The sequence below is a fragment of the Perca flavescens genome, chromosome 11 (assembly GCF_004354835.1).
Source record: "Perca flavescens isolate YP-PL-M2 chromosome 11, PFLA_1.0, whole genome shotgun sequence".
NCBI classification, from domain to species: Eukaryota; Metazoa; Chordata; class Actinopteri; order Perciformes; family Percidae; genus Perca; species Perca flavescens.
The window spans coordinates 26,111,372-26,136,862 of NC_041341.1; the positions used below are offsets into that span (position 1 = coordinate 26,111,372).

The 25,491-nt window shown below is 39.7% G+C and overlaps 1 protein-coding gene across 1 annotated transcript; it reads right to left on the reverse strand.

Moving 5' to 3' along the window:
• Positions 1-703: 703 nt before the first annotated feature.
• On the reverse strand, positions 704-25,286 carry agpat3 (1-acylglycerol-3-phosphate O-acyltransferase 3). Its single transcript, XM_028591371.1, has 10 exons — positions 25,051-25,286; positions 10,101-10,158; positions 8,983-9,213; positions 8,304-8,473; positions 7,951-8,112; positions 6,341-6,494; positions 6,148-6,250; positions 4,562-4,637; positions 3,883-4,081; positions 704-3,700 (listed from the first exon to the last, which is right to left on the reverse strand). Exons 3-10 carry the CDS (start codon positions 9,158-9,160, stop codon positions 3,609-3,611), a joined length of 1,134 nt encoding a protein of 377 aa, XP_028447172.1. The 5' UTR covers positions 9,161-9,213; positions 10,101-10,158; positions 25,051-25,286; the 3' UTR covers positions 704-3,608.
• Positions 25,287-25,491: the final 205 nt, after the last annotated feature.

Below are 25,491 nucleotides of genomic sequence, written 5' to 3' on the forward strand. Positions count from 1 at the left end.
GTCAGGTATAACTTTTGCAAATTATTTCGTAAACCGCACCCTGGAGGCCTCAGTTTAAATCTTCTTCTGTTGTAGCTTTTCCATCAGTGGTACATTTGGCTGTAGCCTGTGCAAAGCCCATCGTTTAAAAAAAATAAATAAATAATGGCAAAATAATAGAAGAGCATCACTGCCATTTCTAAAAGTGAACATCATACTCATTTACATTATGTACATATTTATACAGTCTCAACATCCTGTCACACATCCTGTGACTATATATCCAAAATGTCCTCAGGACATTTAATGAACAATTTGTTAATGGGTTAGTCTACTGCAAAAGAACAGCTACGTACAACTCTACAATTTCTAAAAGGAGTGTGACAGTCATCATTTACCTTATGTACATATTTTCAGTTTACACACTCTATACACAATGTCCCACTTCTGTGACTTTATACTGTATCTTAATGAAATATTGTGGATGTGTCATGATGAATGAAGAAAGGTGGATGTAAATGTGCCTACAAGAAAATGGTTCTATTGATGGATGAGAAAATATGGAAGTAGGAAAATATGGAGGTAGGGAACTGTTGAAAGATGTTTTGTGTGGATTCAGTAACCCCTGCCCCCTGGCATCACACTGAATTTTTATTCTTTGTATCTGAACCGCCGTGCAAACAGAGAAACTCACACAAATCCAAATAAGTCAAAAGAGTAAGAGTTGCTTTGTGATTACATCCTTTAATATTCTCAAGTGTTTAAATTGAAGAAAACATAAAAATAGCCTTAGAAAACAAAACAAAAACTGACACAAGAGGTGCAACTAACTCAATTATCTTTAAGATTTAAAAATGTCATTAAGTGGGGTCAATCTGTAAGTTAGTTATTTGTTTACATTGAGGACCTCAGAAAACACAACCACAAGTTACGGTTATATTTCTTTACTGAATAAAAAACATCCAGTGTAGAAAGGTGTCTAAACGTCTCAGCATCCTTTCTGCTTTGGAATATGTTTACTGAATGACGGGAAGAGTTGGACTGCATTGGTAACTGATCAGATCTCTTGAGGTTAAAGATAACAGGCCAAGATAATAAAGCTTTTAACAAATATTAAAAACAACTCAAAGTATCTTCATGTAAAAATGTGACTTGATTACAAACAGAACTCTGACAGCAGACTATCAATTCTAATTTCTCTTTAGTTGTTAATGTTTAAACTTTAGAACAAGTTGTTTGGCAACTAACCCCAGCAACTTGCTTGCTATACCAGAGGACGTTTTTCCATTTTCAATCCTTCACTACCACAGGGACTCCGTTAGCTTCTACATTTTCACACAAAAGTTAAGCAGCACTGTCTATTAAGGCTTGCATGAAATCTGTCTGGGTTGAGATAACTCTACAGAGAGATGAAGTACACACACATTGCTGTGGAGTGAAAAATTAAAACCAACAAAATATATGATTAACGCTACATGTGGCACGGAAGGGGGGGGTGGGGAGAGCAGGACACAAAATACCCTCCATGTCTTGCTACCATTGTTTGCATTTTGGACCAGGAAACGTGGCTTTAAACACTGGAAGAGATACACTGAAGTACTGCAGCAGCCAAAGTTCAATTTCTTGCAGTTAAAAACAAACCAACTCTGAGATGACCAATTTTAAACCGGTGTAATGTATGGAGCTGTGCACCTACAATGGCTAGGACATGCAGAGAAAAGCTGCCTGCACACAATGTGAAAGCAGCTTTCTTTAACTAATGACTATGTACAGGTACAAGGACGCCTTTAACAAAAGCAACAACTTGCTAGCTTTCCACTTTAAAGACTAAAAAATGTTTTTCAATCAATCATTTGCTTTGGTAATCAAACCAAACGAAAGCACACTGCCCCCTTTATGCACTGTAATGGGAGGAAGAGCATGAATATTGAAAACATAACGCAGACGTATAAAGGGGATAGAAGGTGGGTGCTGTTTTAAAGGGGTGGCGAATAAGCAATCCCTTGCCTGAGCAAGCTTGATTTAAGGCAAAGCTTGAAAAATCACTACTATAGTCTATATGTGGACAGAAAAAGAATATGCTAACAGCTGAGAGGCTACATGAAGACAGTTGGTGCATTGTAACTGTCAACACTGGCATCAGAGGAGGGGGGAGGGAGGTGGAGTAGCTTGAACAGCTTCAGTGTTTGGACTAGGATTGCTGGTTGAATTAACATCACATTTGGGGGGGGGTCATGAAGCCTCCAACCACGTTTTATAAATGAACAATAATATGTACGCAAATTCCTATTTTGTGGAAAACAAGTGAAAATAGGAATAGAAACTGGGAAAATGGCTTAAATGTCAGGATGAATCTGTGGGTATTGGTGCTATAGGCTACAAATGAGACCTGTAACAGGTGGTAAGTGTTCTCAATGAGGTCAGAAAGCCCTTGCTGTAGTTTAGCAGACACCAGCCTCTCCAAGCCATGTTGTGAAGGGGTCAGTTCACAAAGATCACGAGACAATATCTAGCCGTGGAGAGGATGTGGGATTTATATTTTGAGATCTCTGCTCCTAACCTATTACAATAGAGGTGAACTGAATGTCATTGGTGGTGCTCAAATGATTTAAAATATTTGAGAAATTAAAGAGCAATGTCTCTTTGCAGAAAATAAAAATGTGCCTACTACGTGGATAATCCAATGTGGCAAGTTCTCACTATTGTTTTTACAATGGACATATAGTTACTGATGAAAATTGTCATAAATTATCCAGAGCAACAGGAGACATTTATTCTGGATGGCGCACTGCTGTTAAGTTTTTTTTTTATTTATTTTTTTAAATGTACTTTTACAATGATTTGAGCACCATGGACAACATAGAGTGGCAGTAGAAGTGCCAGACGCATGGCACATACAAACCCAAACTAACCACCAGGCTAAATACTTAGACGTTAAATGGTAAATGTTTATTGATTTGGGTGAACCGACCCTTTACATTAAGGAAACCAGGCTGGGCCTCAAGGCACCGGTTCCCATTACAAGTCCCACTTGTTAAAGTGAAAAAAAGGAAGGGAGATGTCTTGCATGTTACAGACTGCTGTTGCAGAAACGCATTGCCCCTGGATAGTTAAGATTAAACAGATCAGATACGGACCGGCTTGTGTTCTGTTGCAAAAAGAATGAGCACACCAACACCCCCTGATTGGCCGATGACTGACAGGAAGTGGAGGTAGGTAAAGCAGAGCAGGAAATGGGCTGACTGGCCGTCCATGTGACCTCAGACAGGTTAGAAGCTTAACCTCGGGTGTTACCGGGATTTAATTGGACTTGGATGTAGACAGTGGGTCTCTAGCTGGATTAAGAAAGATGCAGGGGAATACAGTACTGCATCTCCCCCTCCTTATGTTCTGTGTTACACCAGAAAGCTTAAACCCCGGACATTCCATGTTTTCACTCACTCTAGTGCCATTAGTATTTCTAAATCTGGTCTCTATTATGTTTTCTGCAGCTGCGTCTCCTCCCTGGCCTGCCAACTGACTTAACAGTAGGAGGAGAATGGAGTTGGGTAGGGGCGAGAAACCGCAGGGTGACCGTACAGAAACGGCCGTACACGGGGGGGGGGGGGAGGGGAGGGGGGTGACACACTTTAATTTTGTTTCTTGGCCTCTGGGTTGCCGTAACTGGAGCCTGTTTTCTTCACCTCGGTGACCCCTATGAGGCGGCGGATAGCTATCGAGGCTGTGAAGAGAACAAAGGAGAAAAGAAAGAGTGGGGTAAATGAGGACAGCGATTCAAACACTGAACAACACGTCCACCCCCCCCAGGTAAAGTCAAAGAACCACTATCTCCTGGTCATTCCACTAGAGGAAGAAGCCGTGTCATTTTTCATTCCAAGGGCCACTATTGCAGAGTTTACCTACCTATGATGAGGAAGATGATAAAGCCAATGATGAGGAGGGGGGAGCCACTGACGACCACGCCACATGCAAAGTTGATGAGGGGCGAAAGCAGCAGGGTGGCCCAAAACAGGAAGTTCAGCAGTGTCCATGGCCTGCGAGGTGGAGTTATTGTGGGTCCGGGGAACTTGCCTTCCTTTTTGTAGAATTCCTGTAAGGCATCCTGAGCAGGACAGGAAGAGGAATTGGTTTGCACTGTATAAATTGATCAGGTTTACCAGAGAATAGCAACCTCCACACCCTACCATTGCCGGCCTGTCCCCCCCAACGGGACCCCACGACCCCACAGAGCACTAGCAGCTCGCCTGCTGATACAGCTGCACCCCAACAAGCACAGCAGGACAAGCTTTGATCCTTCTTGGCTGTCAGAAAGGAAACACTCCTTGCTCTACAAGACTGGTATTGGTAAGGCTAGGTGCAAAAGTAAATAAATGATCAATGGGAAATAAAATACAGCTCCACTAAAAAGGTTTATTTGTTCAGGTCCAAATGTTCTGTAACATTTCAATTAATTGGGTTAGCATGACAGCGATGATTTGCTATTCAAAACCTCTGTGAATACTTTGTGCGTTTTAGTTTTTAAACAGTCTACAGACCCCAAAAAAGTGATTAGTGACTTTAATGTCAACTTTCCTCAGTTTACCTTCTCTTGGTAGAGCTTGTGCAGCCAGATGGCACACTCCTTCTCATCATCTGGTATATCCTCCACAGGAAACCGCCTGGTTGGAAAAGAGAGAAAAAAAAAAAAAAAGTGTCTTAAACTGGGAATGGACCCTACGATTCTCGAAACTACAAAAGATTAGACACCAACTATTTCAGCCAACATTCCCAGATTATTTTACTGCGACAGTCAGAAATGAGCACATAATGAACAACTGAGAATACACAACTTGACAATACACATGAATGACACGTTCTTTTTGCGTCACTAAGCAACTGCCCAAATCCTGTAAGAACAAGAATTCAGGAACATGCAACAAAACAGAAAGGGATGTCTAAAAAACAACAATTTTACTTTCTGATCTATGCTGTAACTTGACCAGGAAAAGGCAAAGAAAAAATGAAAACCTTTGATGAGATTGTGGATACATAGCAGAGGGTAATTTAAATTATACACTGAAGGTGAGGGACTTTAAGAACTTCAGGTACATTGAAAGCTGATGAATAGGATTGGCACACTACACAATTTTACCACTTTTTTCTCAGGTATTAGGATTTCTCCTGCTCGCGCATGTTTTGTGGTTATGATTCAAGTTGTGAAAATTATTCTTGATGAGAAGGACGGCGAGCGACTGGATAAGAATAACCCCACACACTGTATGTTCCCAGATGATCATCACCAACTGATCAGAGTAGAACAGACTTAGTCCAACTAGGTCAGATAACTGGTGGTGATGCCCAAACCATAACTATAAGTGGGTCATTCAATTGTTATGTCTGTACCCGCCTTTAACAAGGGCATGATATATTTAGCCCAGTAAAAAAAAATAAAGTTAATAGAAATATCAAAATCATGACCAACTAAACTAATACTATACTGTAAATACATATCGGATCTGATACTAATAAAACAATTTATTTTAAATACATGTGTTGTTACCTACATTCAGAGTAACATATGGGGATAGTGAACTAACACTGCATGAAAGAGTAAACCATAATATAAAATGAATTTCAAGATGACTCGTCCTCAGAGTGCAACAGAAAACATTTCATGATGATATAGTAAATAATAGTTTCTCACCACCAGGGGGCTCCCTCACCTAGAACTCTCTTCCACTCTGCACCAGAAATTTTCTTTTGTGCTGAGGGATTTCTTTACACTCACGGTTATGTTTAACTGCAAAACTAAAAATAACTATCCTCCTTTTCCTAGTTTCTTTAATTGAGTCAAATAAAGAAGCACTATACTTCTTTCAGTTTCGCTATTCAGACATAAGACATGCTTTTCCCAGGCATTTCAGCATGCGCCATCCCAATCTGTTTTTGTCTTATGGCCAGCTCTTTACTCAGTAGGAGTGTCCTGGCCATTAGAGTTTTTGTTCTGAAACAATAAACATGCTGGGAAACTAGCCAGCATTTTGAACGCTCTCACTGTCTCCAAAAGGTTTAGAATGCATTCATCATTTTCATCACTGAAGAAAGGCAGTGCAGCTGGCAGCGTAATGCATCACTACTACAATAAACGGATGAGTCAAAAGTAAATGGAGGGTTATCAGTGGCACCCACCTCACACTCAAGTCAGCTTTGTATTTCTTGCCATTGACGATGCCCAGGAGAGTGGGAGTTTGGTTGTCTTTGAAGTTAAGAGTCACATCGTACACAGCAGATACTATAAGATTGAAAAAACACAGATTAAAAAATAAAAATAATTCAATGATAATTGAGCATGATGAACATTGTGTGTGTTTGCTCACACTACCTGTGCCCTTAAGACATTGCAGTGTGGTGGTGAATCCTTTGGTTCGGGGTAGTAGGTGGTATTTGAGTTTGGGCAGGCCTTTACTCTCTGCAACCTGCATACTGATTTGGTGCTTCGTCTCTGTAAAGCGGGTCCCCTCGCAATACAGCAGAAACTGTGGAGGCAGATGAGCTGTGTTATACATATACACAATACACACACCTAAAAAAAAAAGAAAAGAAACACAGACTTGAGATGACCTCCTTTCTCCTGTCCTATCCTCTACCCTACTTCTGCTTGGTTGAATTACAGATTAAGTTCACCTCAATGTAACACTATGCTAAAATAAAGTCACTTTCTTATCTCAATAGGCAGGTGGGTAACTCTTTCAAAGAGTGTTAAGATGGTTTGTTTTAACACAGACAAACTGTGTCATTAGCAGTGGCCTAATGCTTGATTTAAGGGGTAATTAGATCAACTGCTGATCTGCCTAATCTCAGCTGGTGAACTAGTTGAGTCACGGTGAAAATCTGCTTTACACCTTCGGTGAAGGTAAAAACAAACAGCAGCACCTGCTGCCACCAAGTAAGATGCCATGAATGTAAGCAACTTGCTTGTTTAAACTGGAAAGAGCCGTTTTGCCTCCCAAAGCAGAGTGAAAGTCTCCTCAGGCTGTTTATGCACAGTAGAAAGTCCAGTTCATGAGGTTTCACAGGGAAAAAAAAAACAAAAAAAACAAAAACACACAACAACACACACATACTGCTGAAAGATTTTAGCTACAGCTGGTGCACTCCGAGAACCTGTGTGTATACCTCTGAGTTCAATCAATGTATGAGAATCTGGGTAAAAGGGCAGCATCTGGATTGCCTCATAATTTGTAGGCCTAGAATATTTCCCCTATGAAACCTAAAGAGCTGACATTAAATGGTTCAAGAATAATTCCAGTTTATAAAAACATCGTTTCTATTGATAGCAATAACATTGTATTCACCAAGTTAACAGCTGAGATTTGGGAACACAAGCGGCCACACAGAAAAAATAAACAGTAATGTCTGCTCAATTTAAACAGTTTACAGGCTGAGTTTATGGTTGACCTTTGACCTAATGTACCTATGCTCACACAGATGTTCTGTACAATGAGGGATTACCTCAAAATGAATTGGTCTGATTGTCTGACTGCTTGTCTCTGCCCCGTAGGACTTCATTTTTAGCAATCTCTCTGTGCTCGGAGATCTAAGCTTAGTAGTGCAATGATCAGAACCAGTAAAAATGATAGACAAAAATGAGACCATGTTGTAATAAACTGAAATAAATACCAAACCACTTCATCATTGTTATGCATTTCTAATCCTAACTGGAAACAGCCATACCTACACTTCACTAAAATTATCTGCTCAGGTAATTACATGTCTGTCTGTTACTGAGAAGTTATTTCTGAGAGGATATTTCACAATCTTGATTGAGTCACTGAGATAAAGTTGACGGATTGCAAAACTACATGCTATAGTATTTGTGCAAATGGATGTGTAGTAGCATGAAACTGGATCTAAGCAAACTGCTAAAACCTTTCACACAACTTACTACACTCACACCAGAAGACAAACACAGTATGTCTAATGTGTACTTACCCACATATATTCAGGATAGTCTTTGAGCCTACTCAGTCCTTTGAAGACAGTCTTTCGGTCCTCCTCCCATTTTCTTTTGCAGAAGACTATTTCTAGGAAGTACCAGGTCCAGCCAATTAGAGGAACCTTCAGTAGCTCATGTTTGGCTAGGACTTTTGAACTCTAGAGAGCAAGGAGGGGGGGGGGGGGGAAGGTATACATTTATAATAATGAAGCTTGGATTTCTCATCAAATCCCACCTTATCATAAAGAGCAGGCTCTGGTGTTGAGAGGCAATTCGATTTATTAATAAGTAATTCAATTATGTTAAGATTAGGGTTTTAGTATCAGTCATATTTTGCTACATTACTGACCCCTAGGACGCCATATCTTTCACACATGGTCCAGCCACACAGGAAATCGATCTCATAGTTGTGGTTGAGGATGGTGATGACATGCTCTTTGCCAAACTTGTCCACCGTAGCTTGGTCAGTGTATAGGGTGCATTCTGTGCCTGACCACCACTCCAGCAGCATCACCAGCTCTGCACAGAGACGACAAATCATCATATGCACTGACAAAACTTCTTTGTTCATAGTATTGACTTTAAGAACCAGTACAGAGCATTTTCCTCTGAACACGTCAGGTTTGCTCTTCAGTTTTGCTGGTTAATATAACAGTGATTCGTACTACAAATGAGTTGCTCATAGTGACAACCCCATAGAGAATTATCGGCAAACTCTGCAGCTGCATGGAGCTATTTTGGTGTAAATGCAATGTCTGTTTGAGCCTCAGCTGCTCTCATTAACCCACATAGGTGGCCACTGCTAACTGCTCAGCACCAAACAGCAACAAGCTAGTGGGTGCCTGGTGATATTGTGGAAGATCTAGCAGCTAGGAATTCATCTCAGAGCATGCATCCGGCAGGTGGCCAGGTCAAGTATGACGACACACTACCTAATGCCATTTCTTGTTTACATTTTTTGAAATGTGAAATTTGGTATTTGCATTTAAGAAAAAATAAGCAACAACAAATGAGTAGGATATACTCACGACTCCACAGGGAGTAGGCGAGCCGGCAGTTGATCGTGCGATAGAGCTGCTTGTTGATTGGCCAGAGGATGCAGGTGCAGAGCTGAATGAAGTTTATGATGAGGCCGCTTACCACAAACACAAAGCCCATTAGCAACTGCAGGATGAACAGGCTCTTCAGGTGGGCCAGCAGAGCCATGGCTGAGGAGCCCAGAGAGCTGAGTAGGCTCCTCTCTATACACTATGACCAACCTGAGAGAGGGCAGAAACAGGCAGTGCTATCAATACTATTCGATTGCTGAATTTACTATTCAAATGGGATTAGTTTTTTTTTTTATAAATAGGTTGGCTAACATTAGCTAATCTCCCCTCTTATGTCCGTTACGAGAGTGAAAAACACAAGGCATTGTGAGCCAACGTAACGTACTGAGTAACGTGACAATCTGCAAGAAACAGGTTGCTTACAAATCACTAAAATAGTAGTGGCATCACCGTTTGGCTTAGTTATCAATGCCGTTAGCATCGTGGCTAACACTATTGGTACTTAGTTAATGACAAATCGTTTTGGCTGTGCTTTCTAACATGTCATTGTGCTAAGCTAGAAACGTTAGCCTTTACAACTGAGCCGCTTCAATACACCGTTCTCAGTTGATTTGTGTTTGTTGCTGTACGTGTGGTGGAAAGAGCGCGGCGTGCCAGAAACGCAATGCGCCATGACGTAGATCCCCTTCAAGATCAGGGTGATGTTGGAAGTCCCTCTAGTGGACGGAACGTGTAACAACAACCACATGCTTACAGTGGCAGTGACAATGCATAAGCTTGAGTAGTGTAGTACATATTTATAACAGGCTGCATTTGAGCATTAAATATTAGAATATTATTCAAATATAAAAAAAAAAAAAATGACAAATTAAATTTGAATGGCATTATAGAGGAAGACTGACAGCTCTAGAGCCACAGCAATGAAACTTTACTAAGATATGTGGGGAGAAAAAAAAAAAGAGCATGATGGAGAAAGGTAAAAATAATGGGAGGGGAGAGTGGCAAACAATCAGAATGATGGAACAGTGCAGACAAAAAGGATGTGGCCTGTTTAGGTCTGTTCCGCAGGGAATTAAAAAAACAGCAGGGCTTCTTACCACGGTGGGACCCTTTTACAACCCGCGTTTACACGGTCCGTCAGCCAATATTACAGACCTGATGGAGACAGAAGAACAGAGGGTGAGCCAACAGTTGCAGAAGTGACACAGTTACAGCACAGTGTCATTACAGTATCATTTAATAAAGTGCATGTTTCATTAAGCAGGATGTGAACAGTGAATTGTGTTAGCTAATGACTAGACAACGTCAGAAATAGCCTCCATCATTCTTAGTGTGGATGGCAAGTTAACATGATCGAGAAGACAGATGCTGGGTCAACTGTTGCACGTGCTTTGGTTAGTAATGTGCCGTTATAGCGGTGTCGAAAAATTACATTGATTTGACAAAGGGCATGGTTACTGAGTTTAGATTTTTTTTGTGGCGGTCCTTATTTTGACCTGAGCCTGACCTTTCACAAATGCTATGCTACACAGATCACCGCATTTAAATGACATTTCAAAAGACCGTGACCATATTTACAGTCTATGACCGTGATAGGGCTGCAACTAACGATTATTTTCATAGTCGATTAATCTGTTGATTATTTTCTTGACTATTCGATTAGTTGTTTGGTCTATAAAATGTCAGAAAAATGTGGATCAGTGTTTCCCAAAAGCCCAAGAGGACATCCTCAAATGTATTGTTGTGTCTACAACTCAAAGATATTCAGTTTACTGTCACAGAGGAGAGAAGAAACTAGAAAATATTTACATCTAAGAAGCTAGAATCAAAGAATTTTCAAAAATTTCAAATAATTACTCAAACCAACTAATCAATTATCATGTGTGACATACTGTACTTTTTTTTTTAAACTCAGAGTACACAAATGTTCAGCTTCAGGGTTTATATTCCATAGTTCTATTAAAAATTAGGGTTGTCGATTAAAAAATGTAATCAAATTAATTACATACTGATTAATTAATCGAAATTAATGGCATACATAATTAACGGTGCCTGAACCGATACTTTTTAAGAAAGTAAAAAAAGAAGGGTACTAAACAATAGTCGCTGACATTAAAGAAGGGCTTGTTTATTGCTAAGGCCATATGGTCAAAATTAAATGATTTGATAATAATCTATAACAATAACTTATTTCACTTGTAAATTGCTGTTGAACGACACAAACAACCACCAGATGGGAAAAGGACATTTACAATAACTACAAATGCACCACGAGACTGTAGTTTACCGTCTGTGTTATTTTTCCGACGGCAGCTGCAGATTGTTAGCCTAGAAATCTAGACGTACCCTTGTGGCAGCTGGCTTGTCAGGCTAGCAGATTGTTACATACCAGTGTTGAATCCTCTACAGTAAAACACAGTCAAACTTTACACCGTTTAGCGTTAGCTGTCAGCATTTTAACAGTGTTTAATCCAGCTACTAGCTAGCGGTAGGCTAACGTTAGCTGCTATCGAGTATAGTGTTCACTAGCGTCACGTGCAGCGGTGTTTATGTTGCCTGTATCGTCCGTTTCAGAGCATCAGATAGAAGAGCAGACATATCAGGGGCACCAGATTTCGGTTGGCAGGAAGAAGTAACAAGTAGCTAAATGTTCCAATCAATGATCCAGGCAGCACATTCTCGTCTCCCTCCTTCATTTTACAGTCGAATGGTGGCTAGAATGGCTCCGGGTCAAACGTCAATATGGAATGGATTAATCTGCGTTATTTTTTTTTTTCTCAGAATAATTAATCGAAATTAACGCGTTACTTTGACAGCCCTATTAAAAATACATCTGAGGCCTGTGATTGATTGATATTTGAGAGAGAGATCTATCTATCTATCTATCTATCTATCCATCCATCTTAAACACATCAGGCAAAACATCTACAACCAGATGTGGCCGCCTCCAAGTCAATCAACATCCCCTTAAAAGTGACCAATGAGACCAGCTCATTTGACAGTTCCCATCACGGAGTACCAAACAGGATGACCACAGGCCACCTGGCCTTGAATAGACTGTTCCCACATCTGCACCAAAGCCTATTAAGGGTAGGTCAAGCCAGTTTAAAGCTTTTCTGAGAAGCATTTCTAATCTGAGTTGTCCTTTTGCGGATCTATGTGGCGATCAGAAAAGCCACTTCACGACTGCCAACTGGGCCTCCACCTGCTTTGCATTAGAACTTTCTCTCTTTTTTAGAAACACCATCAACTATCAACATCAGAGTATATGGCTAAAAGCCTATGTGCTCGGGGTGGAAAAAAAATAAATCGATACAGCATAGTATCGCAACATTTTCCGTGGCAAAACTGTATTGATACACAGACGCCAAGTATCGATTATTATATATGTGTTGGTCAGTTTGTCTGCTTGACAATCCCATTGTGCAGCTATAACATTGAAGTGAGATGAACAAACAGAGAAATGTATCTTTTTAGATAAAACCAATGTTGAAGTTTCCTTTTGAAAAACTCATTTGAAATTGGGAAAAATTTGAAGTTGGAAAAAGGGTAATAAATTGCAAAATATCGCAGAATATTGCAATATGTTTAAAATCGCAATAATATCGTATCGTGACATAAGTGTCGCGATAATATCGTAAAGCCTCTGGAAATTCCCACACATACTATATGCAAATATGCATTTTAAGTTCTGAAAAGTCTTTGTTTACATGATTGTCATCCTCTCGCACATAAAATACATTTACAAAATAAGGATCCAGTCTGAAATTGCTAGAGAGATTGCTAATAGAAATAAATAGTTTGATTAACCTGTGGTTGATCAAACTATTTACCTGTAATTAAGGAGTACTTGAGTTGATTCACCAGGACAAGCACTGGTAAAGAATCAATTCGGCACTCAAAGTTAAATTCTTGCGGAAGATAAAGTGCTTTATCATACAATTAACTGTGCAGTGCTAACATCAACATATGTACAGTCACCTGCATTCACTGATGCAACTGTACAACAGCAAATCAGCAAAAACAGAGGCCGTCTGGTGTTTGTTTACAACAGCTTGCATGCTAGACAACAAGGGTAGACAACATTGTGTGCCTGTGTGTAACACTGACACAATTGTCTCCAACCACATACACTATCTTGTTCACATAGTGTCTGTAATGACTACTTTATTGTTGCTTCAATTATTGTCGGAGATATTTTTCCACAAGAGCAACTAGATCAGAGTTTCCCCTTCAGACTTAAAACCTCCCATGCACGCTTAGGATTTATAGTCTTCCTGCAGACCCTCCTCATCACTTTGCACACCCCAATGAACTGGATAAAACAATAATGTGAGCAAATTACTAATAAACACCACAAACATAGTAACCTGAGTTGTTTTTGTCATGACAAATAATTCATATAGATAACCAGAAATCCGAGACGCCTTGATTTTCAGCAGTCCAAAATAGCAGTTGAAGAAGTACTATCTTTGTAAAGTGCAAACTAAGCAAACTTAAATTAAGCTACATAGTTGACACACAATGAAGGCGACTAGTCTAATCCAATGCAATCAACCCCCTCTTAAAAAAGGGTAACACACTGAATAACAAAGTTGTCTGGGCGTGAAGGTAACAAAATCCTACATGGTAGGCATGGGCCGGTGTCCATTTTCAAACCAGTTTGATATTAAGCCAAATACAGAACCGGTATGCCGAATTTTACCACTACGTGTCGTCACCGGACTCATCCGCTCCCGAGCGAGACTGCTGGAATGTAGCGACTCTAGATCACATGGTGGCAGTAAGACTTTTTTTCCCTGCAGTGCCAAGGTGTTCACATTTTGTCTTTTTCAGCTCACCTCCTTTTGTCTGCTTGAAATCAGAAATGTTTCCATATTGGCGGCGCAGTGTTAGTTTTCTTTGAAACTTTCTTTGACTCTGCCATTTATTGTAAGAAAACACATAAACTTTCTAGGAAACAACCTGCGCCCGTCTACTGAATTGTAAAGGCCTTCATAGCGCCGCTCGGCAGTAAATTGCTGTCAGTTGTTAGTTCGTTAACAAACATTAGGTTAATCACGTTGTCATATTGCTTGTTACCAGCGTTAGGCAATCCAAAGAAAAGGTAGCAAGCTAAGCTACACCAACATGACAAAAGTGGTTCACTACATCAAAGCTACATAGATTTTTTTAATACATCCATATACATGACATACACGTCCATGTTTAGGGGTGGTGTCCCTGATCATCATCATTTTAGACTGCAGCAAAAGGCTCCGCTGCACTTGAGCTTTAGAATGCTAGGGGAAATTTAGCTTGTGTGGACACCAACGCTTTATTTGATCAACAAAAGAGCATGGCTACTAAAAAAGCTATTTGATTCAGAATCTACGATGCTATTCATAAGTAGTTTAACCAGTAACACTACTGAACTGGATTTAGTACTGATGTAGGCCTTTTTTAATTTGCCATATGGTGTCATAGCGAAAAGTAACGGTTCAACTGGTTTGCACCCAACCAAATTGGTTTTGCCCAGAACAACGGACAGGTGAAACCAGAAATCGACCCAACTCTACTGCATGCAAATCCACAGCACTTCAGCTCATTGTCTTAGGCAAACAAACAAACACATTTCTAAATCTGTGTTTAGGACACGTGACAAGTGTTGAAATATTGTCACGTGTGCATGTGTGTCATCTATCGCCTGATGGATCCTATTATCAGTCCAAACATCCAAAGTTGTCTCTGCATTATGTCACAGATATGACCTTTGTTCCTAATGACAGAGAGACTTGGAGGGGTAAAGTTACACTATTTCACTCGTGGTTCCTGTAACATATTTTGGAAAGGTTAGAACACTGAAGAAACAAGAGGACAGTGTGTAGTAAATACAAAGAACGGGTTAAAAAAAAAAAAAAAAAAGTATCTCAATCAGTACCTAGAAAGTTACTCAACCTATTCATCTGTATTTGTTTATAATAACACTGCTTATTGATAAAAGTGACTGCATTTATAATCCATTGTATACGCTTAACCCTTGTGTTGTCTTCCCGTCAACCGACGTTTGTTTTTGCGTGTTAAATTGTTAAATTTTTCTTCTACATTCAGCGCTTATTTCTACGTCCCATATTTCCGGATATAAAAAACAAAACATTGAAAACGGGTCAATTTGACCCAAAGTCAACACAAGGGTTAAATCCAGGTTGTGAGATTCATTGGAGAATCAGAACGGGAATATTTAGAAATGCACTCCCAACAACTTCAAAATTGTGTAATTTATAGAATTATGTTTCTAAAAAGTGGTTAACAAATAATCAAATACAATTATTTGTAAAAGTTAGTAATTAAATCACATTGTCACACATATGACATGAAACATGCATGCTTGGGGTGGGGTTATCCAGCAATGCAGACAAGGTAAACACTAGAGATGGCCCGATACCACTTTTTTACTTCCCGATACAGATTCCGATACCTGAACTTGCGTATCGGCCGATACCGAGTACCGATCCGATACCAGAGTGTCATATATTTAATTATGTTTTAACAGCTGTATACTACTATCCCTGTATGGATGTGATATGATTTCTATCTTTGATGTCGGTCTGGCTCAGGTTAAACTCTTTGTGAAACATGAACAAACAAACAATGAATGCCACAGAACTTTCTTTTATTCTCCAGTTTGACAGTCAGTTATAACGGAAAAAGAACATAAATAAACTACTTTAACGTAGATTTTCTTTAGGGCTTTATTACGTGGTATCGGATCGGTGCATAAACTCCAGTACTTCCCGATACCGATACCAGCGTTTTAGGCAGTATCGGAGCCGATACCGGTATCGGAACATCTCTAGTAAACACACTTGTAACGTTATTTGATACTGTAGGCTACTGTTTAGCTGTCGTTGGATTAATTTTGGGTGACAGCAAAAACAGCTGTAAACAGTTACTAATGCCAATTATCACAATTTATTAATTTGTTAAATTTAGGAATTTTATCTAAAAATATTAACCAGATTTGGATGAACAAATAAATGGTATGGTATTTTTAGGGCTAAACTATAAAAATCAACTTGTAGAGACTTGAAACTTGCTACAAAAAAGTAAAAACATTCAACTTCCAATCTGTGTCGTTTGGCCACAAGCAGCCAATAGAGAAGTTCCCCGACCAACTTCTGCTGTGGCAACAAGCAGTAACTCTGTGTGAGACCTCAGTCAGAGTTCCAAACCATGACCTTTGTTCTCATTTTCTCTTCACATTCTCTTCTTTCTGTCTCTGTACATGGAGTCATGCAATCCGGAACAATCGCACATTATCATTCAAGCTGAAATGGAGGCTTACTAGGGTTGGGCTACAAGAAAAGGGAAGTCCATCAACTCGGACTCCAAAGGAATCATTAAGAAATTAAAATTTTGATTCTGCTTATGGGTTCCGAAACTACACATTGGCGCTCTTTTTGGACTGGATGACGTGCAAAGTAGGGCTGCCACCTCTTAGTCGATTAGTCGACTAATCGGTCGTTTTTGGTCTTAGTCAACTAAGATTTCCTTAGTCGATTAGTCATTTTTTATGCTTATTAATGCTTAATTACTTATTTCCAAGAAACTTCTGAGCACATTTATGGTAAACACAAGATTTAAAGTGGTGCTTTTGTAGGATTAATTGTGGAGAAACTCAGTTTTACAGATGGTTAATTAACTACATTTATATTGTGCTTTTCTAGCCTTAACCACCTCTCAAAGCGCACAGCTCTGTCAATTAAATCAACTAATCGATTAGTCGACAAAATCGTATAAGTGTTAGTCGACTAAGAATTTCTTTAGTCGAGGACAGCCCTAGAGCAAAGCAATACATTTTGTTTTCGTCTAGGTACTACAAGAGATGCGAGCATAAGAGTCTGGGTAAGGCCCTACGCCCCAAACTGCAGGTTTTCTCCTCTGGTCCAACGGCCAACACCCATTTGCGGTCAGTGCAGCCATATCTCTCTATTTTACTCAACCAGATACACTGACTACGCACTGAGCTACTCCCTAAAGCTGCTACACTACTGTACGTAGCATCTCATAGTAGTACCAGTCATCATTCTCGTATGTTTCTCTCAAAGATGCAATAAATGCTCTTCTGCTTTTCAACTTGTATGTGTTTATATTGACTGCCAGTTCATCTATGAAGTAATATATACATGCTTGTGTCCGTGTCTGCATGGTGCGCTCTACTCACATTCCCGGGACTGTAAGTAGAGGGAAAACACAGGTAGAGCAGAGCGAAGTCTCCGAGAATAGAGTAGACATAATAAAGTCGCTCGTGAAGCAATGTCTGGAAAATTATTTGATTGAAATTATTCATTTTCCGAGTACTGGCCCAATCGGGCAATTGGCCATTTGTATTTACTGGCCCGACATACGTTGGACCCTGTGTCATTTCAGCAGGTTTCATTGTCAGTTAAAGTACAAGGAAAGATATAATAAAAAATAAAAAAAATAAAAAAAGATTGTTATTGAATCATATTATTTAGTAACAGCAATCAAATTGAACTGTATGCGATTTACAGGTTTCATAAACTGTATAAAGTGGGTTGTGAATTATGAATGAATATGAAATGTCTAAAAGTTTTAAAGAAATGTTTTTTCTGTTGAATAAGCATGTGACCTAGCCTAGAAATCTAGACTCCCCTAGTGGCAGCAAATTTATTTGGCAGCCAGAGGGGATCTAGGCACTCTCCGTTGACTTTCAAGCTGCAAAGACCAAATTTTGGTCAGGCCAATCACATTGTGTATAGAGTCGGTGGGCGGGCCTTATGGCTGCTGCTGCTGCGAACAGCGGACTTCTGGAAGACTTGCTGAGTTAAGCTTTTCTTTAATAAAAGAACGGCACAGAAATCATGCTTAAAAAAGGAAGAGGTGTTCAGAGTTTTGCCGACCGGCAAAAGTTTAATCTATCAACTCGCTCCGCTACCTTCTTCGTTGCTCTGCCTGGTTGTAGCGCTATCCTATTACGTGCAGAGGGAATTTGAAAGACAACCGTTTATCCCGCCCCTCGGATCGAGTTGTTGAGTTCCCAGACCCTACATCTGGATGTGGGTCTGGCTTGTCAGGCTACATGTGACCGGTTGTGTAGTTGCAAGTTTCAACTCGTCACAAATCTTTGATCTGAACCTGGCTTTATGTGCATTTATGCTGCCTCCAAAAATAATTTCACTTTAAAAAAAAAAAAAAAAAATGCAACTAACCAGCAGCACTGAACATATTTTCTTTTAGAATTAGGGTTAAATGGCTAACAAAGGTTGTAAGGGAATGTTAGTCCAACCAAATTAATAAATTCTTTTCAGAAGTAAATTATATATTCATCTTTTCGGTTTTATTTTAACGAAAAGCCATGAGAGAAAACAATGAGATATATACATTCTAGGGCTGCCGCTAAAAATCAATGATTGGAGTCAGACCCCAAGTCAACTCGCATTTTGTTGGCCTTTTTTTTTTTTTTTTTTTTTTTTTTTTCGGGCAACAAATGGCAGGTTGCACACTTTACAAACCAAGGCTAATCTCAAAAAGACTAAACCACAAAACTAGCCTAACTGATGGAAGTAGAGAAGGGTAATAGAAACAGTAAGCAGTGCAAAGTGAGAAGTGCAAAGGCGAGAAGTGCAAAGCGAGAAACGCAAGGCAGCGCAAAGATGCTCCGTGTTACGTTAGGCTTTTGTAACTGGCTGTATGAGCAGGACGCACACTCTTACTTTGTCTGACTATCTACAGATAAGAAAAAGCATGAACCAAGTTAACCACAGGCGCATGACAAATCAATATACTGATGAATTTCAGCTATCCAGGTTAGTAGTAATTTGGTATTAAGAGTAGACAGTAAAAACCCATCTGTTCACACTTGACTCTCTCAATCGGAATATTACCACCATTGACCTTAAAACAACAACAACTTCGTCACATCATTGCACCAATCAAAAGAATCTACTTTTCCCTGTAGTGTGGTAAATGAACCAAACTTCAGGTGCGCTCTTGTTAAGAGCATATTTGTCTTGCATTGAGGTTTCAATTACCTCATATAACATAGGCTAGATGGAATAAAAGGACTATCAGAGTAACAAACATTGGGTTTGACTAGGCCTCCGATATAGAAAAAATCAAATATCACGATATTTTTGACCAAATACCTCGATATCGATACCGCAACGATATTGTAGTGTTGACTATTGGTGCTTTCACAAAATATTTACCCAATGAGATTTTTGATAAATAATCATCAGTAATGTGGCTATAATGACTAAGTGGGGTAAAGGCAAATAATAGAACAGTTACAACAGTCTGGTAAGTTCAGAAAATGACATAACTTTACGGTAATGCAGCCTTTAAAACAAGGAAAAGACAATACAGTATTATTACGATATCCAAAATCTAAGACGATATCTAGTCTCATATCACGATATCGATATAACAGATATATTGCCCAGCTCTAGGTTTGACCATCAAAACACATGGTCCACAGTAGAGGTGCATCTCCCTGTGGGTGCGAGTCCACCTGTAACCCCACAAAGATAAGATACGCTGAATGGGTTAAAGCTGCTTAAGGCTGGACAGCTGCTTCACCTATACATCACCTAAATACAGCTTCTATGCTGATAAAAATAACCACTGCTTGCTAGGATCTCTGATACGAGAAAGACTGTTAAAAATTTATATGAAAAGACACCAGCTAAAAACAGGCAAACTTCAGCCACATTCTGGCAGACACTGCACCTTTGTAAAGTCATTTTAATTCCCAAAAAACAAATGTGGCTTACAAAAGGTCTGCACTCCACCTATCACTTAACGATTGAGCCCTGAAGAGCTATGCTGATTCATATCTCTTTCACAAGTTCTAATACATCTGGTAGGGCCGGTCCTAGCCTAACCACAATACCCCTCTCGCATTTAACTTACCAGTAGACATAGTAGGCCATTGCCATGACCACCAATGCCCCACAAATCCCAGTGAAGATCATCACAGCACTCTGGTTCAGCATTTTGGCTCCTGGTATCTCACCAAATCAAAGCCAGAATAAAAAACAAAGAAAAGTCCTGCAGAGAGCAGGGGATAGTCACAGGCTGTCCTGCTTCATCGCCATGACAATCCCACAGAAGGAAAGAAGGGGATTATGATGACCGCAAGAACACAGCCAGATCCCAGATCCTGTTGGAGGAGCTGACTAATCAGCGCAAGAGTTTACTGAGGATCGAAAATTTTCATATCACCAGAAACATTAACATTAAGAATGGATCATTGAGAGCAAGTGCAATGCTAGGAAGACGCAAAAATGTCTCCCATCGGGAAGGCATGTACTGAAAGCACTGTCTTACATGCATTCCCATCCTCTAATCCGATGGATCAGATTAGAGCTGATTAGCAGGCTATGGGCACCCTGGATATGTCACATTTCATTAACAAGAAGGGCTCTCACCAACCAGGGTGGAGTGAGCAGAAGTGCATCTGTTATGCTTAAAAGGTGCAGTAGGTAAGCCTTATAAAACTAACTTTCTGCTGAAACTGACCGTATGTTCCAGTAGAACTACATGAAGCAGGTCATTTAAAAAAAAATAATATCCAGCTCCTCTGGCACCACTTACAGCCTCTAGTGCAATTTGCAAAAATCCACCGCTCCCTGTTCAGATGCACCAATCAGGGCCAGGAGGGGTGTCTAACTGCGTGTCTATCACTGCTCATGCACACACATTCACTCTCCCTTGTGTGGGGAGGGGCTTAGGAGACCGTTGATGTTCAAATATTTTGGCTAAGTCCTGGATCTTCACAATCCTACCTACAGCACCTTCATAATGTAGAATTTCTTGCCTTACCTTGTCATTGGCCACCTGTTAGTAACACTAGCATTAGGCAGAAGTGACAACCTCAAAGAGAGAGCCAATAGTTTCCTTAAACAACCTTTTCACGTGGGTTTTCATGTGTTCAGTGATGTTTATCCTACATCCTCACTCTCTTCTTGACAGTACCTTGGGTACCAAAAAACACACTGAGATGGCAAACAGGGCTAGTAGGCAAACCAACAAAAAGCTTTTGGGTTCACACACAGAGCTAATGTCAAATGTGGTTCAGACAAGCTGTCAGCAAGATCCAGAAATAAACACCAGCATTTACTGAAGCAAATAGGTCAAAGGTTAGAGTACAGTCCGGAGGCCTTGCCACTGGGCAATAAAGCCAAATATAAATAGAGATCAAAATACATTGTGATAGCTTGACAATGAAGGTCATTCATGTTTCAAAGCATGCAGTGCTCTCAATACTGCACATAGCACCACTGTACTGCTGAACACTCAATAGCAACTTCAGTTAGCCTATACTGAAGGCTAGTTGTTTGTTAGGCCTAGTGTGAGGTTTTAAAGCCACACCACTTACTATCACTACAGCCAAAAAGTTAGGCTACTCTTTGTGTTAGTTACTCTTGGCAGGTAAAAAAAACAAACAAAAAAAACACTGAAAGTGCATTCAATTCCTTTGATTATGAACATATTGGCCAGAAAGCAAAAAACTACCATGAAGGATGGATAATACACCAGGAAAAATTTAACTTGCACTTGCCCAGGTTAAATCCCAAGATAAACCAACATTATAACCATCATCATGGCAAAGTCATGTATGGCAATAACACAACTAACATGCACAACACAGTGTCAGACTGAGCTCAGCAGGATATGGTCACTCAGTGCACTGCATACTTAGTCACACAGATATCATGTCATTAATTTTCATTACAATAATGACTTTAAGGGATATTTTTATCATTCATCAACAAATCCCATGAAAAGACCAAACCCAGCAATTCATTTATCCTTCTAGGCTATTCTAGACATTTGCCTTTGGGTGATATACTTGGTCAAAAATCAAAGTTATTGTAGTTTATGCAGTTGCAGAGATGTTTCGAATGATTCTTTAACATTTGATATTGAGGAAATCTTGAAAACTGCTCAAACGTTACATGCAAAGCCTCAACAACAGGTTATCTCAGAAAGGACAGACAGTGAATGATCTTGCATCACTTAAACTCAGTTGGATGTAGGCCTAGCCATAGTAAGAAATGATGACAGGACCCAACAGAATCATTTTTTTTTTTTTTATCTGCGAAAGAATTCTGTAGCTGCAGGTTTTGCTGTTAAGCATTAAGGATAAAAGGTGCGTCTGCTGTAGTCAGCAAAAATACTGGGACTAATGGCAAAAGGAAGAGGGGGAGTTAATGGATGAAATTGACTGCTTGAGTATGAACACTCTAAGTTGAACATGAACATCCAAAGTTAATTTGTAGTTAACCAGTCACAAAAATGATTACGAGGATAATAAAACGATGCACTGCTTGTGTGGGATTACTGTCAAAAAATGGCACTGAAAAAAAGAAAAGAAAAAAAGGCTTATCTACATGGGTATGTCTCAAAGTCTATAGGGAAAGACTTGATTAGCTGTTAAATGAGTCCAATAGGTTACTACAAACAGTCATGTCACTGGAAGTGACGTACGATTTAGAAATACAAACTAAATTTTTAGATAGATGGTTTAATTTGGCCACCATTGCAACACATGCATGTCTTATTACATACTAGGTAATTTCTGCATGATGTGGCCAAAACTGTTGTAAGACACTGTAATTAGTTAGACACGTACGTACGGCTCTCGGCTCGTCATTATATTACGTTGCAGCGAGCCTGTGTAGCGTTTTGAAAAGTAACCACAGTTGCAACTGCTTTATCGGCATTGTTATCCCTGTTAACTGAACAAGCAGCAGAGCATGTTACAGAGGCGATGTCTCTCCGCCATCCCCTGTACAGGTAAATACCGATTTTATACCGATGATACTGATTTTTCAAGCCTCAAATAAAACCAGAAGCAACAACGTAAACCTGCGCCACAGTTTGTCTCAGTGCTCTATGCCCTACCTCACAGTTTAACCTCTTAGTTAACGATGGGATTCAGAGCTAGCCGCTAGCCTGTAATAGTCTGTTTGAACTGTTTTTTACATTCTAAGAGCTATTGTTTCTATGCTGTGCACAGACTATTTTGGTCGTTTATTCTGTTTAAATGCTTGTTATAATTCTTATGACGGTGTGTTTGCTAATCTTTAATTGATAGCTCATAGCATTCTAGTTATTATTGTTAGTCATTAATATCACTCTATGCATGCTATTTGTAGATGGCTATGTTTTAGCTTAGGTTTGCCTTTTCTATTGGTCTGTAATTATCCTTTCTAAACAGTCTGTATTGCTGTGCTTTGTTGTTACAGAACTACACACAGAAACACAAGCCTATTTGTTTACATAAACCATCTCAACCGCAGACCTGGACTCTGCATCTCCTTTCTCCCACACTCTCACCTGAACATTGAAATAGTGTACTAACGCGACACCCTGAAGGGATTGTTGCCACACCTATTAAATCATAATTTACACATTCTCTCACACACATTTGGTGCAAAACTAATTTGAGGCTGTGGAGCTCTGAGCCAACAGAACGGGGACAGGAGGGTTTCTATCACCAGATGAGGGACAACTCTGTCCGGTTTATTTATGTAGCATGGAAGCTTGGTGGAATAGCATGCTAGCATTAGTCAACTAACCAGCCAGCTGGCTTCTAAAAAAAAAAAAAAAACTAAAAAAAAACTTTTAATTATCTAAACACTCAGTCAAACTGAAATTTGACAATTGCAATGAGTGGCTATTTGTCATGGCCATTTATCAGATTACTGAAAATGATATACAGACCTTACATATTAACTAATAATGTATAAAAATAGTCATTAATCACTAGCATAGCCCAGCACTAAAGTAGACTACACATCTAAGTTATGATGCACACAGGCACACCTATCAAGAGGCTCTCCAATATCCGTGTGAAACCAATGATTCAACATACTCATTACCATTAAATAATCATTATTGCAATGTGTAACCGCATCAATGGACTAGCCATATAAGGCTGTTGTCTAACTTAACATGGACAGTATTATGAGAACATAATATTTTGAGAACATAATACTCAGTCCGAGCATTATTATGGTCACTAGTAAACATCAAAACATAATTTAAACCACAGCTAGCAAGAACTGCCAGGAATGATCACGGTAACATGATTTGCCTGTTCCACACGTACTGCTAGCTCTCTTGGTTCAAATTAAGGTTCAAGCTTTAATTTAGCAATGGCTGAAAGAGTCGCTTGAATGAACTCCAGTTACCTTACGTCTGATGTTTGGTACGACATATTTGGTCAACTCGGAGCCAGCTGCTTCACGTCGCTGTACAGCGATGCACAGACGGCTTGCAGTGTAATTAGTTGCGTCTTTTTAAATGAACTCAGTGACATTTTGCAATCTACTCTGGCATGCCACACTGAGTATAGTAAGTGTGTAACGTTATGTTAAAATTACACGGATTAACGTCGTAACTGTTTTTCAGTTATATGGCCCCCGAATAAAAATGCACGATTGGAGTAACGTTATATGCATTAGTGCGGCATGGCGATCTTAAAAAGCTAAATAACACAATAGCCAGCCAGCATGCCCATTCTGTCCAACAGTGATTGGGCTTATCGGTTTGACACACATGTCATGACTGCTGTCGGGGACTCAAGTTAAGCTAGCTGCGCGGTGAACTCAAAGTTGCAAACACAGACCACAACCTGTTTTATCCCATCTTTACATGACAAAATAAAATAGTCCAATCAGCCCTGCTATTGCTATCAGAGACAGCAAATAAGTTAACGCTAGCTGACAGAAGCCTACCCTGACATTAATGTGCAACTCAGCCAAGCAGCACAAGGACAGAGTGCGCTGCTAACGGTAACGTTGCCCGCTAGCATGCTAAGTTAACAAAACCTGTGTAGCTAGCGTAATAATTATATTTGGGGAAGAGGATGGATTTGGATAGTTGAATGGTTCAATTGCTAATAAGTGCCAAATTCTCCACATACTTTATCTGAAAATAAGTCAACTGACCTGTGTCGCTTAACGTTACGCTATGCTAGTTAGCCAGCTAACGTTAGCAGCAAGAGTCAGTGACGTTAGGTTACTCTGGGCTTACCTGAAAATGAATCACTTGAGAGTCGGTAGATTTTGTTGTACTTTACGCTGTCTTCTTGCCTTCAGGGGTGTTTAAATAATTGGGTTAGAGAGCCCTTCTACTTCGTCTGTTTCCTAAAACGCAATAAAAATGACTTGTGGTAATGCGATTTGCAAGAGAGCTATTGTTTGTCTGTTAAAGCCCCACATTTCCTAAAAGCCCATCTGAAGGTGGCATGCCCTACATCCGGTCCGGCCCCTTATTTATTCTCAGAAATAATTAAAATACACAATATTTTTAAACAGCGGGACTCTGCAGCTACAAACGTTCCGAACCATATAACGTTATTACAATGTCAAGTAACGTTACAGGTTAGTATGCGTACAACACTTAACAACAAATAGTAACGTTATATTTAGGCTACTAAATTGGCTATGTATTTTGTCGTATTACTTATACAGT

Excerpts from the sequence above, each read along its gene's own strand:
- agpat3 (XM_028591371.1), bottom strand. The coding sequence starts at position 9,160 with ATGGCTCTGCTGGCCCACCTGAAGAGCCTGTTCATCCTGCAGTTGCTA. Across the intron at positions 8,474-8,982 it reads CGCCTACTCCCTGTGGAGTC|AGCTGGTGATGCTGCTGGAG; the intron begins GTGAGTATATCC and ends GTCTCTGTGCAG. Across the intron at positions 6,251-6,340 it reads GCAATGTCTTAAGGGCACAG|TATCTGCTGTGTACGATGTG; the intron begins GTAGTGTGAGCA and ends TCAATCTTATAG.